Source organism: Phaethon lepturus, unplaced genomic scaffold (assembly GCF_000687285.1).
Source record: "Phaethon lepturus isolate BGI_N335 unplaced genomic scaffold, ASM68728v1 scaffold7442, whole genome shotgun sequence".
Lineage (NCBI taxonomy): Eukaryota > Metazoa > Chordata > Aves > Phaethontiformes > Phaethontidae > Phaethon > Phaethon lepturus.
This window is the reverse complement of record NW_010521186.1, coordinates 8,438-24,058: the sequence shown is the minus strand read 5'-3', so window position 1 is coordinate 24,058 and position 15,621 is coordinate 8,438. Positions and strand designations below refer to the sequence as shown.

General features: G+C 40.3%; 1 protein-coding gene across 1 annotated transcript in view; it reads left to right on the top strand.

Annotated features, from left to right (window-relative positions):
• The window catches only part of STK3 (serine/threonine kinase 3), a gene marked incomplete at its 5' end in the record, with an annotated part of 103,444 nt that extends 97,168 nt beyond the window's left edge, over window positions 1-6,276 (top strand). Inside the window, one exon of the mRNA XM_010281434.1 lies at window positions 5,668-6,276. Coding sequence (XP_010279736.1) covers window positions 5,668-5,826 — 159 coding nt within the window. The remainder of the gene's footprint in view (window positions 1-5,667) is intronic.
• Window positions 6,277-15,621: the final 9,345 nt, after the last annotated feature.

Below are 15,621 nucleotides of genomic sequence, written 5' to 3'. Positions count from 1 at the left end.
TACAGGCAAACGTAGAGCAGTTCTCCCTCCGCTGCAGCACAGGAGCAGCTGAACAGACGACAATAACCGTCGAGTATTTCCTTGCAGATAAGCATGAGGCAACTACTACGTAAATGAGATCCACAGAGTTTGGGTGTGAATTCACAGAAGAGAAAAATTGGTCAGAAAGGCCCACCTTGTACCTTTTGGATCCTGAGTCAAACCTGACTTTTTATATGGGTAAAAAAAGAGTTTGAAGTTATCAGTGGAGCTCATTCCATTAAAGGAAAAGAAAACTCTGCTCAGCAGAGGGAAGGGAACAGCTGGAAAGAAAAAGTTTCTCTTACCTGAGGCCACTAACAAGACAAAACAATCCAAGGCACGCACTGGTTAAATCTTAGAAAGTGCTATAGGCAACCCACTTTTGCAATTGCCATAGAAAATTATTGTTGTTAGCCATTCTGTTGATAGTTCATATTGTAGGAATTACTAGCAGATGGGAAAATAGGTGACTCAGAATACAGTATTAACAATCCATATTTTTTTAATCAAAGGCCTCTAATAAGGCATGTTGCATCTGTAAGATTCATTTAAGCAGTTGCTAGGAAGAATTTGTTTTTTTCAAGTAAACACAACAAACTTGATACAGATTATTTTTTTTTGATTGAATATCTATTTTCTTAACAATTTAAACCCTGAAAATGCATTTGCTTGTTTTTGTTGCACCAGCTTAATGGCAGTATTCCATAATTTAGTTTGATAGACTGGAGGTTTGCAATGGTAACTCATGCATTATGGAATTACTAATGAAATCTAATTTTATCATATTGAAAACATGACAGGCTTAGAGCTTTTATTTACCTCTGTCAGGGGTGGATTAAGATTATAGTGTGCTACATCCACCAAAGCTTTGGCTTTCACCCCCTGAAAAGTTTGGATGGCTACAGATATGTGCTGGCCAAGTGCGGCTAATGAGTTCCAGACTCTTTGCCAGACCCCTTTGCCTAAATCCATGGACTGCAAGCACCCCTGAGTATCTCAGTATGGTGTGGGTGCTCCTGCAAGCAGAAGTAGTATTGACTGCAAGTAGTTATTCTTTGGTTTGCTGAAAATACTGATCCAAAAAAAGCTGTTCCATCTGGGATGCAAGAAGTTAGACTGAAAGACCAAAAAAGTAAAAATTGTTGCACTTTCCTTGCTGAAGTTTGGTTCTGGGAGATGACTGCATCAGTATGTGAGGAAAGAATTCCTCGTGTGTCACTGTTCAAAGACAGGTAAAAAAAGCAGTCGACCTGAAACCAGTGTTGACCAGAGTAGGGATGTTTTCTGCATAGGAAATATTTTTCCGATCAAATGCTAAACTGCACTGTATTTGACCAACCTTGCATGATAACACTGGATTTTTTTTTTCCCGTTCAGCTATAGAACTTAATTACTACTTTTTAAAACCCCAAATTGATTAGCAATGGTTCCTGCCACCTTTACACAAGGGGAGGACATCTGCCTCTGGAGCGCTTGTAGCTCTGATTTGTGCTCGGATCGCAACTGGATCGCTTTGTGCTGGAGCTGCCCCAACTTTGGGATTTTTACTATATCCCAGCTGAATGAGGATGGTCACATTAAGAAAAGCTTGCTAATGATTCTTAATCTATTCTGCTGCTTTTTAAAGTCTACATGTAGCCTTTCTTGGAAAAGTCTCTAACCCTATTACGAATAAGTTGAAAAATGAGCCAGGAGGTGGTAAGTGATTGGTGTCCCATTCGCTAAAGTTTGAGATAAGGTACACCAGGTTTCCAGACTTACCGATCTCCTAAGCGTGTGGCTGAGTTGCCTTTTCTGAAGGTTATAACTGAAAATTATAGTTCAGTTAAAAGGTTAGTTACGCTTTGATTCCGTGCTGGTTGTCCCGGCTCAGGTTGGTGCTGCTGAAAGGATCATCTGCCACTGGAAACTTGGCTTGACGGAACTCCTTTCTGCATGGGTGTCATTCTTCCACCAGGATTTCCCCCTGCATCAGGGAGAGGAGAAGGCAGAGGCAGGAGCTGCTGGTACTCGGCTTGCCATGCTGGGAGCTTGCCCCGCAAGGACGACTGATAGCTAGTCTCTTTGTCGGCAAAGTCCATTTCCTTTGCTCTAGCAAAGCAGAGTAGGGAATTTCAGTGGGGCTTCTTTGGGTGCGACTGTCTTGAGAATCCATCAGCTTGTAGAAGAAATTACTCAATGTTATCTGGCTCTGGAGATGGTTTTGTTTTGGTTTTTCCCCTTGTTTCCCTTACACATTGTAACTCTCTAGTGATTAGGTTAACAAATATACCTTTCAGGAGAAAAGGGTTTTTCTGTACACATCCAATTTTTCTGCTGGAAACTGAGTATGTGTACCCACTTTAAAACACTGTATGTGTGTGTAAAACAGATGCACGCACTTTCTGAATATTATATGTTATTGCATGTAATTGGTAGATTCATGGCATTATAAACTGGAGTTTGGACTGTTGTGTTCCCAAACCCATGGGATTACCTGGTGATATGAAGCGTCCCAGTGAAGGCAAACACTTTTACCAGAACCTCCATTCACTGCAGACCTCTGTCTTGGAGGTGGCCCATCTTGACAGCAATTGCTGTCTGTTGTGTGGTTTTGGGTGTTTGATCTCCAAAAGGACAGGACTGATCCCGTTATTTGGAGTGGCAGAAATTGAACTATGTATCATTGTCAGATAGATACTATCCTGATTAGTGAATTGCTACAGTTTACAGCTTTCAAAAAAACTATCAAAAAATAATTTAAAGCCTTTTTTAATTCCCGTAGCTTGCACAGCTGAATGCTCTCCTTTCCCATTAATGCCGGTAGCCCTAATAGTTGCAGCAACAAACTATGTAGGAAATTATTTATGGCAGTTTAAATTGTAAACTGGTTGCAAGTGTAAGTAAATGAGTGCTGAGCTCTATCGCTTTAAGAATTTGAATGGAAATATTCATCATGCAGGGGAATAAATTACATAGGAATAATTAAATGTCTTGTGTGAGTTTTTTCTGCACATCTCATTTGATATATTTGCTGTTGTATTCAGTGTTTGGACTTTTGCAGGCTTTCAGGGTTCACAAGGTAATATCTATAGCACAGGCAGAAGTAAAGAAAAATTATCTTTATATTTACCAAGGAGACATACATGTGCGTGGAGACACACACATATCCTAGGCTCAGGCTGATTAAGTGGTTTTTGCATCTGTTATGAGACAGATGAGACCTTCATAACTCTGTTTTCAGTTTCTTAATGTCCCTGTTTTCTGTCATTTACTTCCTTTGAACGTCCCGAGCATCAGCCATTCATACAGATGAGTGCTGCGGCTCTCTGGGTCCCCTGGGTGACATGGCTGAGATCATTCTGAAAGACTCTTATTCTCTGGATTTGAAAATTAATTCTCTTTATATTTTAATTTCCATCCCAGCTGTCTGTGATCTTTAAAGAATATTTAATTCTGTTTGCTGGCTCTGTTTCTTGATTGAAATTTAAATAAAAGCTCACCCATCACATTCTTCTTGGGCAATTTATTAAAAAAATGTTTTTCAGTGCAGAATAATTATGTGATTGCATCAGTTGGAGTCTATTGTGTGCAGTTTAAGCCTGATGTCTACAGTGATGACTGAGAGGGAATAAATGGCTGCCCAGGCTGGCCCAGGGCAGGTAGGAGACTTCATCAGTGGCAGTTCTCACAAAACACTCGCACACAAGATTATTCACAGCCCGTTTGCTGGTCCACAGAGCCCCAGATATGTTTCTCCTTTCACACATGCTAAAAGCCATGGTTTTACTTCTCCTCTTATCTGTGCTGCATTGGGGTCAGTTAAACAGGGGAATCCTCACTGTCCTGTCTTCTCATTATACTGCAAACCTCTGACACTTCACTCCCCTGACAGAATATCTTCACTAAAAAGTGTCTGTCTCATGCCAGTTACATTTACCAATGGGCTAAAAATGAAAGAGAATGGTGTTTTTTTAAAATCTTTATCTGAAAGTGGAAGGTGTCTGCAAAGGTCTTGGTGTCTGAGGAATTTATGACTCCTTTCCCCATCCTTTCTTGCATATATCAAATGAGAGAAATACAGTATACTAGATGATATTTAATGCCTTGGAAAGTAACTATCCCTCCTAAGAAATGAAAGGTGACATTTGTCCTTGGGAGAGACAGACATTGCTGATGAGCTACTGAGTGCATCTGAGGTCTCTGAAGCTCATACAGGTCTAAAGATCTTTGGTCCTGGAAGATATTTTGACATCTGAGGTTTAATTCTCATCTTCATTAGGAATCTTATGGTTGAAATCACGTTACATGAAAACGTACATCTTTTTACATATGCTCTTCTATGAATTTCTGGTCTGCACTTCCTGCTGATTAAGACTTTAAGTTATTGGTTTACTATGTACAACATAGTCTGTTAGGAGAAGTTATAACGCTGGGGTTTGGACTGTATGTAGCAATATGTGTTGCTAATTTATATGCCTCGGATGCTGATAAAAATAAAGATCAGAAGTAGTATTTCATTCCTCATGGAAAACAGATCAGACTCTGTTGATGGAAGACTGCCCTAGATTCATGAATGAAGTATTGACTCATTAGCAGGGTTGATTCAGAAAATGTTTTCTTCCCCCCCCCAAGTTAGGTGGTGTGCTTGTTTGCAATGTCAGAATGTTTGCAAACAAAATAGAGATTATCCCTTTCCTAGGATGAAATTATTTGTACTGTTTGAAATTTGTTGATATTTTTCACGCTCGGTGAAGAGTAATTGGCACATAGGCAATTCTGACAAGAGAAATGCAGAGAGGCAGTAGACTTCATCAGGAGGAAAATACATAGGCCAGCCAAAGGAACATATTTCAAATGTAGATCCTTCCCTGCAATAGCAGATGGGGCAATAGTGTCCAACATGCCCCAGTACCTGACAAGACTCCAACCTTCCTTTGCAGCAGCCAGCAAACCAGCAAAGCGAGTTACTTCATTTATGACCCATCACTTTTAATGGATGAAATGTTATGAACTTTTTAACACTGTTAGAAAATCTTTTTAGAAAGAAAAAAGCTTGGTCAAAGGTAACTCCCTCCCATAAATTCAGGAAATTATTTCATGTATTATTTAAACACTCTGTTAGTGATTTGCTTTGGCTAGTTCTGGCAGCAATCTGTTGAGGAAGACAGGTGCCTTGTCATTCTTGTCAGAAAGTACCTCTAAATATCTGTCAGGCTATTACTTATAGCAGTTGTCTATTTTTCAGGCTTCTCTAAGAGACTGAAGTTCAATAAGAAGTATTTGATTAAGAAATGTAACTTGTGTACTGTGGCATGCTTTTTTCAGCCTAATGAGTTAAACCCCAGTGTACTGTGGCATGCTTTTTTCAGCCTAATGAAAACCTGTATTTATTTACAATCTATTTGCAAGGTTTGCAAAGTGATTTTTTTTTTTTGAATTAAATGTACTTTGTGTGTTTGTGTTTTCATATGCTGTTAAATTATTTACTGTGGAGCATACTAAGGCTTTTGGTTATATAAACAGTTAAATACATGTATACATACACTCAAAGTGTGTAAAAACACTACAACCGTAAATTAAAGGATTATGAAAGGTGGTGGCTTTCAGTTTTGTTGGAAATGGGTTTTAATCTTTTTTTGTGGTTTTTGTTTGTTTGTTTTACAGTTAAAGAATCTGAGTTTAGAAGAATTACAGATGCGATTAAAGGCTTTGGACCCTATGATGGAACGAGAAATTGAGGAGCTTCGTCAGAGGTACACTGCAAAGAGGCAACCTATCCTAGATGCGATGGATGCAAAGAAACGGAGGCAACAAAATTTCTGAGTTTGTTTTACTTTCAGAGATAATGCTATGAGTCAGTGTGGACACTGGTAACTTTGTAAGTCTGAAGGAATTCGATTATGAGAGTTTTCCAAAACCTAATCTTCTGAATTTTCCTTCACGAGCAATGACAATTGGAGCAGTGAAAGAACATACATATGGTGTTCTGCAAAGGCAGCGAAACACATTACCACCTGTTTGTATTTTCAAATATTTAATGTAACAGAAGTTTAATCTGTTACTTCCCAATCTTTTTCAGGTGTAGAGTGGTAACTTGGTGTTGTACGTTAGGAGTTATGTTTTGGAACACCTGGAACTATTTCTTGATTGTGCAACACTACAGAGCCTTATGTTGCAATATATTTTCCTCCCACTTAGTAGCATATTTATTATGTAATCTTTGATTATCCTATTTATTTTATGCCTGTTTTCTTTTTTATTAGGAAGCATGAGGATAATACTGTGGAGAGCAGAGCCAGATTAGATAAAATTGTTATTGTAGCATAATGAAAAGAAGCTCACTACTGTATTATCTTTTAAACTCCAATTTCAGCAACCATCCCAATTCAGGACAGCACTTGAGCATGTATCCAGCCCATTCATATCAGTACGATTTAAGCATAAAATAAGGAATAGGCACATGTTTTTCTGCTCTCCTGGATCAGGGACTGTGGCTGTAGTTGAGCAATACAGTTGTTACACTACAGAGCATTCTTTTAGAGAGTTTCTGTCATTTTTATGCACACTGAATGATCTCTCTAAACAAGAAAACAAGTGCCTAATCACTTTTGATTTTTCTGTTATTCAGGAGGAGCAATACTTGCAGTCACTCCTTCAGTGTAAATTTCCAGTTGCTATAGTAATTCTGACCAGTATAAAACTCTATTTTGTGCCATAGTTTTATAATGAAGTAATAGCTACACTTTCTGGATGTGTTTTTTGGTTTGTTTAATTTTCTTATCACAGTTTTGAGGGGAGAGGGGAGTTCTTAGTGGTGTGGGTTGGGTTTGGTTTGGTTTCATGTTATAGATACAAAGGGATAGTAATTTAAAAGCCAAAGAAAATGAATTGAAAACTTACATGTAAGTACTGAAAAGAAGCAACATTTTGCAGTCCTTTGAGGGTTTTGTCCTGCAATCACTAAACATTCAAAATTCCTGTAGTCTTCTGTGGTAGATTTTGGGGAATCAGAAATGCAGGACCAAGCTCTTAATATCTTTTTATAAGTTCTTCTGTCTGGTTTATATTGTGGGATATCTAGTAGGTAGAATTTACAACATTGCAAAAAAGATTTCAGACTTAGCAGAAAATGTGATCCACTTTCTGAACAATCTACTGTGTTCTCTGTTGATATCTTTACTATTGTTGCCTTTTGTGTCAGTAACTTTACTGTGATAGTCATACATCTTTAAACAATACAGCTGAAGAGATCTTTACATTCAACCTGCAGCTGTTAAACTTTTAATGGTGACTATTGTATGGGCATCTTCTGTTAAATGTTTTCTGGAAGTTAGTAATCATCTCATACCTCTTAACATTTACCGTCAGCATACGTGGACCATTTAGATGGAACAGTGCAGATTTTGGAAACGGTGCATTATAATATAAAGCTTACGCAAAAGGAAAACAAAAGTATTTACAAGATCAGCATACTACAGCTGCGCTGGGACCAGTACTTGGGTTTGAGCTGTGTACAGCCATTGTTGTCATTGTTGTTCCGTGTGTGTGTTTGCGTGCACGCCACACTCTTAACATGTAAACCCTAGAGTCAAATCATCAAAAATCACATTTTAATTGTGATTGTTAGAACATACTTACCCTCAACTCTCTTCATATTTCTTAAAGTAATTCCCATCCCTTATGAAAAATCAAGAACACAGAAGATCCATAAAAATTACTTTAGGCAAGCTAAAATGCACCTGGGTAGTTTTACGCCTCTTATTTATACAATGAAATGATGTGATGTAAAAAATGGTGTAATCATCACGGTGTCAATTAGGTTACATTCATAATGCAGCAAAAAATAACAGCACCAACCTGCCCCTATTAATATGGTTCTTATTTATTTAAAACTAATTTCTAATTCTTGAACTTTCTGTTCTCAAAAACTCAAAGGAGTGTGTGCGTGCATATGTTTGTGTAGGTATACATACATATATGCGCATATCTGTGCATATAAGAAAAATACAAAACATCTAAACCATCAGGAGAGGAACCCAGCTTCCTTTTCTTGGTGTGCCTTTTAAGCAAAGTGTCACTGTCTAGACATTCTTGCTTGCATCATTAGCAGCTTTCTTTTCCCTGACTCTCTTAAGCTTTTCCCACCAAAAAGAAGACTTTAATTTTGAATAATGTGGCTTTACAGTGTAATAGCCGTTGTAATAAAATTATCATAATTTTCATATTTTGCATATTCTGAAAACTTCAGTAATGCAGTGCTCTAAATATGAATTGTCTATCCAGAGGGGCTCCAGTAAAAGGCCATTTTAGACTAGAGTTGTTGCAGTCTGACATCTAAAAGGTATCAGAAGATAAAGGACATCCTTTCTTCACTCCTGATCTGTCTGCCTAGAAACATTCCAACAAATTTTGTGCACATGCATGCACACAGGTATGGATTATACATGCAGGAGAAAAATTTGAATGCCATGAAATAAAATGAGTGAAAAATAGCTTCTGATATCCTGTAAACTGGGTAGATACGGGATGTTTGTGACCAAAGAATACTTTTACCAAGTGACATGAAATTAGCAATGTTGCCCTTCTGATATGGTGCATGCTGCAGTCAGTGTAAGAGCTGTCTTTGGCTTCAGAAGCCTATATATTGGGCTCTAAATTATGTGCAAGCGTAACCCATAGAAATAGGTTTTATATTGGGAGATGGATACAACTAATTTTTTCTTTCTTCTGTTTATATCAATCAATCAAATCATCCATGGTGATGACTTCACATCTCTACTGGAGGATGAGCATCTCTGTAAAGGAAAGCCAATAGTACAATAAATGAGACATTTTAAAAGCAAGCCTTGCAGGAAATCTGGTAGAACTACTGACAAGTTAACCTTCAGTAAAATTTTAATCAAGCAATTTCTTGTTTGCTTCTGACTTGTATGTTTAGGTTTAGTAAGTTAAAAAAAAAATTGAAAAATCATTACTTATTACTAAACATTTGTAATAAAAGCTAATTTTTCATGTATAATTGTCGTCTTGTTGTTCATTCTAACTGAAGCTAAATTATGTTAATAGTAACCATTAATGTTCATTTCCATAGTCATCTCTCATGCTTTTATTTCCTTTCTATAATACTGTGAGCCCAGCTGTGAGTGCAGAAAACCACATCTATCAAAGTCAGCCTGGAAAGGATTTATCCAGCTCAAGACATTGCTGCAAGCTCTAAAAGTTTGAGGATCTCAATGGAAGAGTATCAGCCCAGTCTAAGGACAGAAATCCTCAATACTTTGTGGAAGTCCCTCTCTGCAATCTAAGGTTGCTAAAGTCCTGATCCTGAGAGAGCTGAGCACCACCCCAATACACTGAAAGTCTTCATAGACATCCTTTACTTGGAGGTGCTAGCAAACATTAGCAGCTTTAGGTGCTCCTTTGATTTTCTGGGAGGTAATAGATGGGTAATGGATAGGCTTAACTAGGAAAAGCAAATACATTTAATTCTTTTCTGTTTTTTTAAAAAATTATTACCTAAGAATTTGCCCACAAAGACGCTTTAGTAAAAGGGACTCATGAACAAAACTCCTTAGTGAACCAAGGTATGTTTGAAGTGACAGAATTCTACTGCTGATCTGAATTAATCTGACAATTGAAGGATATTATAATTATTTACTGTCTCTTTACAGTAAATAATAGCTTACCTGTATTTGCCCAGGTATATTCAGGTGAGAGTGCAGAGTGGCTCAGGCTGCTTCTCTGTCCAGTGTGTTGACCTTCCAAATATAAATACAGCTCACGATGACTGAATCCGTGCACAAGTACATGAGATGGCTTTAGTCACCATTAATAGGCTGGTGCTTCCAAGCAGAGTGTGTACTGTACAACTTCTGTAAAGCACTTTGTGTGCACGCTGTTTTATCAATGTGATATGATGAGGGTTACATTTTCTTTTTAAGTGTATACGTGGTTATAAAACTAATTAAAAAGAACTTGTGAGGAAGTCTTTATTTCTTTGCATTCATAAGTATCAAGGGCTCCAGCTTAACTGTGGCATTTCTTTCTGTACTCCCAAAGGCGATGATGGATGTTCTATAATGTCATACAGCTGGCTGGGAAATTGGCTTTGGGTTATTTCTATACGTGGCTGTGGTGCAGCAGTGTTATGCCCACTGTCACCAATGAAAGCCTTGGAGAAGACAAGTCCTGGGTAGCGCATGGTGTTTCTCACCATTGTGTTGTGCCAGGTGAGGTAATGGCTTAATCTTTTGGGGGGAAGGCAAAATTACATTGATGGTTCAGTGTGAAGTCATTAGGCTGCACTTGGGGACTTGCCCTGTTAAGTCTGTTTTAAAATACCTTTTCACAAAATGTGTTTCTCTGTTTAGTGTATTCATTACACTAGGAAGGGGACTGCCATTTACACAGTGTGCTCTCATCCTTGTTTTGTTTTGTTTTAATTTGTTACGGTTTTTAAAGAATACTTGAAAATTACCCATGTTTTGCTGCTTCTCTTCCCGCTGCTCAGGAAGATGGCTGTGGGCACTACTTTTAAGAGCATCCCCTGAGCCAGGTGTTCTTGGGACGTTGTGCACAAAGGCAAATGTTAGCAACAGCTTTTCTTCTCTTCTTCTGTTCAGAGATCACTGAAGTAAAATCTCGGCTGTCCTGTTCTCCCTTCATTTGAAAATATGGGTTGTTCAGATTCTTAACCAAATCTTTCTCTTTCAGAATATTTTAGTCCCAGACAGACTAGATACTAGGTACTTTTTTCCGTTGTTTGCTTCACTGATTCCTCGGGATAGAGTCACGCTTAGTTTCACTAGGCCTTAGAGAGTCTTCTAGGTTAGAGAAGAGCTACATTTGTCACAGAAACAGGAGGAAAGAAATCATTTTAAAAGTATTTCTTTGGGGAGAAAAGAAAAAGTGTATGGCATTTACATCTGGCCAGGTGGCTTATGTGAGGAAAAGTGTTGAGTGACAAAAGTGAATCAGGTAGTCGCCTATGTAACTTACTGTTCTACATCACTGTTTCACATCTGATTTTCTTCCATTGATGTTTATTGTCTTTTATGTTTGTGCTTTATTTATTCAGTTGCCACTTTTAAAGATAGAAGTTTGAATTTTTTAAAATTTTTAAATGGAAACATACCATAACAGTGTCAAGTAAATAAACATGGGGGCGGGGGGGGGAAAACCCAAAGTCACTGGAAGGGTGCTGTGTTCTCCTCCTTTCCTCCCCCGCTCCTTTCTGGGGCTCATGGAGGGTTTTGACTGCAGATGGTGTTTGTCTCCGCGTGGAGAGACTTTCCGTGCTCTAACCCCGGGCAGACATGGATGGAGGTGGTTTTATCAAGAGGGCTGAATGAGCTGCGCGATGACTCGGGATGTCCTGTAAGCGGTGTGCCCTGCTGGGAACCCCTGTCCCCCTCCCACCCTCCTCCTCCTCTCCCTCCCCTGCTGTAGTGGAGGCATTCAGGCTCCTGCAAAGTGGGAGGAAGCAACACGGAGCAGTGGGTACCGCTTCGCCACCGAGAGACGTCGCATGAATCTGGAAGCTGTTGCTCAGCATCACTATGCTCAACCTGGTGCCTGTGGTCTAGGAAGCCTCGCAGGAGCCAGCTCCGTATCTCGGGGACAAGGCTATGCTGTGGTGGCAAAAGGCTTTTGATGCAGCTTTGCTTTGCTGGCAGGACTGCAGCATGGCCAGAGCCCCCGATGCAGATGTAGGCATGCCTGCACAAAGGTATTTGAAAATCACCCTTAACCCTTGGAGAGGAAAAAGTTCCTTGTGTCTATTTTTGTATTGATGTACAAAAAAATGTTTGGTGGCCCTCAGGAAATAATCTCAGTGGAGTGGAAGAGTCGGGGTAAGCGCATCAGCTAACGAAGGCTCTGTGCCCTACGCCAGGATGTTTCTTAGTCCAGTAGCGCGATCCCGGGGCCTCCCGAGTTCTTGCTGTAGGCACTGGGTTTAGCTTCGATGGAAGTGCTGGTGGGAGCAGGAAGTTTTCATGTGCCTTAGGCGAATAGCCAGAGCTCTGGACTGGTGCTGGTACTTGTTCAGTGCAAACGGGCCTCTCTCGAGGCCACAGAAAATTCGGAGGGGATAAACTGGGCAGTCAGTGGGAAGCTGCCTGGAGCCAGCCAGCAGGAAAGCATTGGAAGGAATTAAACTAATCTGATTCTGGGCTCAAATGCTGGTTTTCTGTCTGTCACAGTGGGGGAGAACATTAATAGTATTTACTCGTGCGCTGCAAACCCCAGCGACCTTCAAATTTTTTTTCTTTAGGTGTCACAACTTCAGAAATCAAATTTGTAAATATACAGGGCCACATGCTAATGTATCTGGGTATATTTTTCTCTGTCAAATTAATTAAACCGTCTGTTCTTTACTAAAGGCCTGGACTCCTCTCCCTGTGGCTATTTCTTCTGAGGACAGATATTTTATATTACAAAGTCTCTCCCTAGCCAGCTCCCGGGGAGAAGCGCAGCCCTCCCAGCCCTGTTTCTCGCCGCAGGGACGCTATTTGCGGCTGACCGGTATAACCGTCCTTTCGCTGTACACGGGCGTGCGCAGGCAGACACACAAACACACACACACCCCCCGTTCGTCCTTTCATCCCTTGGTGCCCCTGAAAGGACGGGTGGGAAGATGGCTGTGGCCCTCCGGTGTTCTTAACGCCGCTTTTTCCCCTCTTCAGATCTTCCTGCCGCCGTGCGCTCCCCCGGCCTTCCAAAGCCCGCGTGGTTGCTGTTAAGGAAAAACTCACAGCCAATACATCAAAGAGGGAGACCAAAAGCTTTTGATTTGATTTATCTGACACTAAGCCTTTAGTGTGATGCATCAATTGATATTTCATTTTTATTACAGTACAACGGGGTATACAGGCTTGACAGCAAGAAGTGTGCTTTTGATCTCTCATCGCACGTGAAAACAGGTGTCGTAGTCCAGAGATTATGGAGGCCAGAGATTATTTGAAGAAGGATTAAGCAGTTACCATTTTTCTTAGCAACCGTATCCAAAAGCATGAGATTCTTTTTAAAATGCAGGCCTTATTTCAGGCTGTAGATAAGTCGTATTTATTTGTCATATACCAGTTTTCCCCGCTGAAGCTATGGAATAAGACTAGATTTTTTCAGAGTGTTTTGTATTAAAAAATGCAGGAACAAATCAAACTCTGTACTTATAAATGCAATTAATAAAACAACTTTTTATGAGTCTCCTAAAATCTGCGAAAACTTTTGTTTTGTTTTTCCTGTTAGTTGATCTTTACAGAATAAAGTTCTTGAGACCATCCAGAAAATAATGGGATGACTTGATTAATATTCAACACTGCACTGATTTATATACCCATATAATTGCTTAATCCAAACCCGATTTACCTCTGAAAAGTGAACAGAAGTCTCTACTGCAGTAAGAACTGGTTCAGTATTTTGATAAATACAGCTGAAATATTGCTCTGACGCATTCTCAGAGTCTCTGTCGTCCCGTTAGAAACTCTCAGACAATCAAAAGTAATTTGGTAACCCTTTACACATATGTGCTAGAAAATGTTGATGGACTATATACCTGTTGTATTTTTTCAGCAAATTCTCCTGCTAAGGAAGCACATCCACCACCGATTGCTCAGCTTTTGTAGAAATACGTTAGCTTTTCAGGCGATTTATGTTCCACAATGTAATGTGGCTGAAATCGATGGCAATAGCATCGTATTAGATTTGATAAACCTATTTCTCCTACTTAGTATAATCATAACTCTTTTGTTGACACCCAGATGTTTAAACAGCCCCCAAATATGCAATTATTGGGATAAATAAGGAATTGAGGATTTCTGGGATCACAGAACCAGCTATACGGTATCCACGCGTCCCAACAATTAATGTAAATTTATTCCAAGTGTGGGTATAAGTTTGAAGCCTTTTAAATGTAGTTAACGTTGATTTATTCAACCCATCAACTGACACAATTTTTATCCATCTCATAGCACTTATCTTCAGTTACTGCCTCCACAAAAAGCACGACAGTTAGGTCCTATCTCGCAGCTGAAGTAGGAGGAAGACTTATTAGCAAAGTGTTTGACTAATATTTTATTTTGTAGACAGATGCTGAACTGAAGCGTTCGGTTCAGCTCTTTGCTCTAGAACGAGGAACGACAAGTCAGTCGTATTTAAGAAGAGATTACCGCTGCCTTTCTGAGCCGTCTCCCAGCTTCTGTCCTGATCGGTGGGAATGAGGCTGCTCAGGGCTGTACGTGCACCGTCCTGCAGACCCAAAACGCTGCTGTGTCCCCTCCTCCCAGCAAGTGACAGAAGCTGCGTGGCCTTATTTGCCTAATATTTGTTTAATCACCTCGCCCCAAAATACCATAAGGCTGCCCACTGCGTGTTTAGAGCTCCCTGTTGCTGACCCGAGTGAGGGGAGGGTATGCCTAAAGCCCCTGGCTGTGCTTAAAAATGTGGGAATTTGAACTTTGGGAAGCTGGCCTTGGATGTTTGGTCCAGACCTCTAAATGAAATGGTGGAAGACGTGGCTGTCCCGCGCGCTTTGTAAGCAAAGAATCTGAACACTCTTCCAGCTGCAGCTTTGCTTTCCATTCAGGTTTATTATTTTCTGGACTGCATAGGATTAATGTTTTATTTAAAAAGCCCAGAACCCAAGTAGACTAATCTTTCGCTCACCGTGGCTCTTTTCTCACCTTGTCGAGCAGGATGGAGAGATGCATTTTGCTTTTTCAGTTGTGCTCTCTCAGCAAGGAAAACTGCCAGGTATCCCAGATATCTTGTTTAAGGAAACATTAACTGTCCGTCAAAGCATGTAGCCTCTTCCTTCTATATTCCTGGTATGTCTAGACTGACCTCGCTCTGAATCTGAAGGGATTCTTAAGAAAATCAGATGCACCTAGAAACACCTGCCACCTCCCGTTCCCAGCACGACTCCCATCTCCTGGCACGTGAAATGGTTTCGGTGTTTTGAGGCTCCTGCCCAGTGTGAGGAAGCACACGTGTATTTTTGTGTGCTGCTGGATGGGCCGGTGCTGCGTAACGACTCGCATGAAGAGGTGGCCTGTGTGCTCTCCAGCGCTGCCCTGCTAGCACTGGTGAGAGCTCCAGTAGGGCTCCAGGTCATTGTGCTTTGCTTTGGGGAACACGAGAGCCGGCAGCGGGGCTGTCCTCGCTAACGGAAGTATAAGGAAGGCTCAGCGCAATTTTGCCACTAAAAGCATAAACAAAGGGCTTCTTCCTTTGGGTTTTCAGGGTAGGGATCAAAATATTAAAAAAAGGATCATCATACTAACAGCGACAGAAGGAAGGTGTGCCTTGGTATGGAAAGAAGAAAGACAGACACAACACAGAGAACAGTTTTTTTCCCAAAAATAAGCCACTTTTTTGATGTGTTATCTTCCACCATACTTGGCAAACCTAACATACAGAGGTGCTAGCCCATGATCTGGAGTGCCTAGGCATTGGTACAATACAAATAAATTAGAATTCACCTGGTAATGAAATGGCTGATCATTAAAGGGGCTACGCTAGGGTGCTGATGTTCAGAACGTTTCCTAGAATCACAGAATCATAGAATCACTAAGGTTGGAAAGGACCTTCAAGATCATCAAGTCCAACCATTAATCCAGC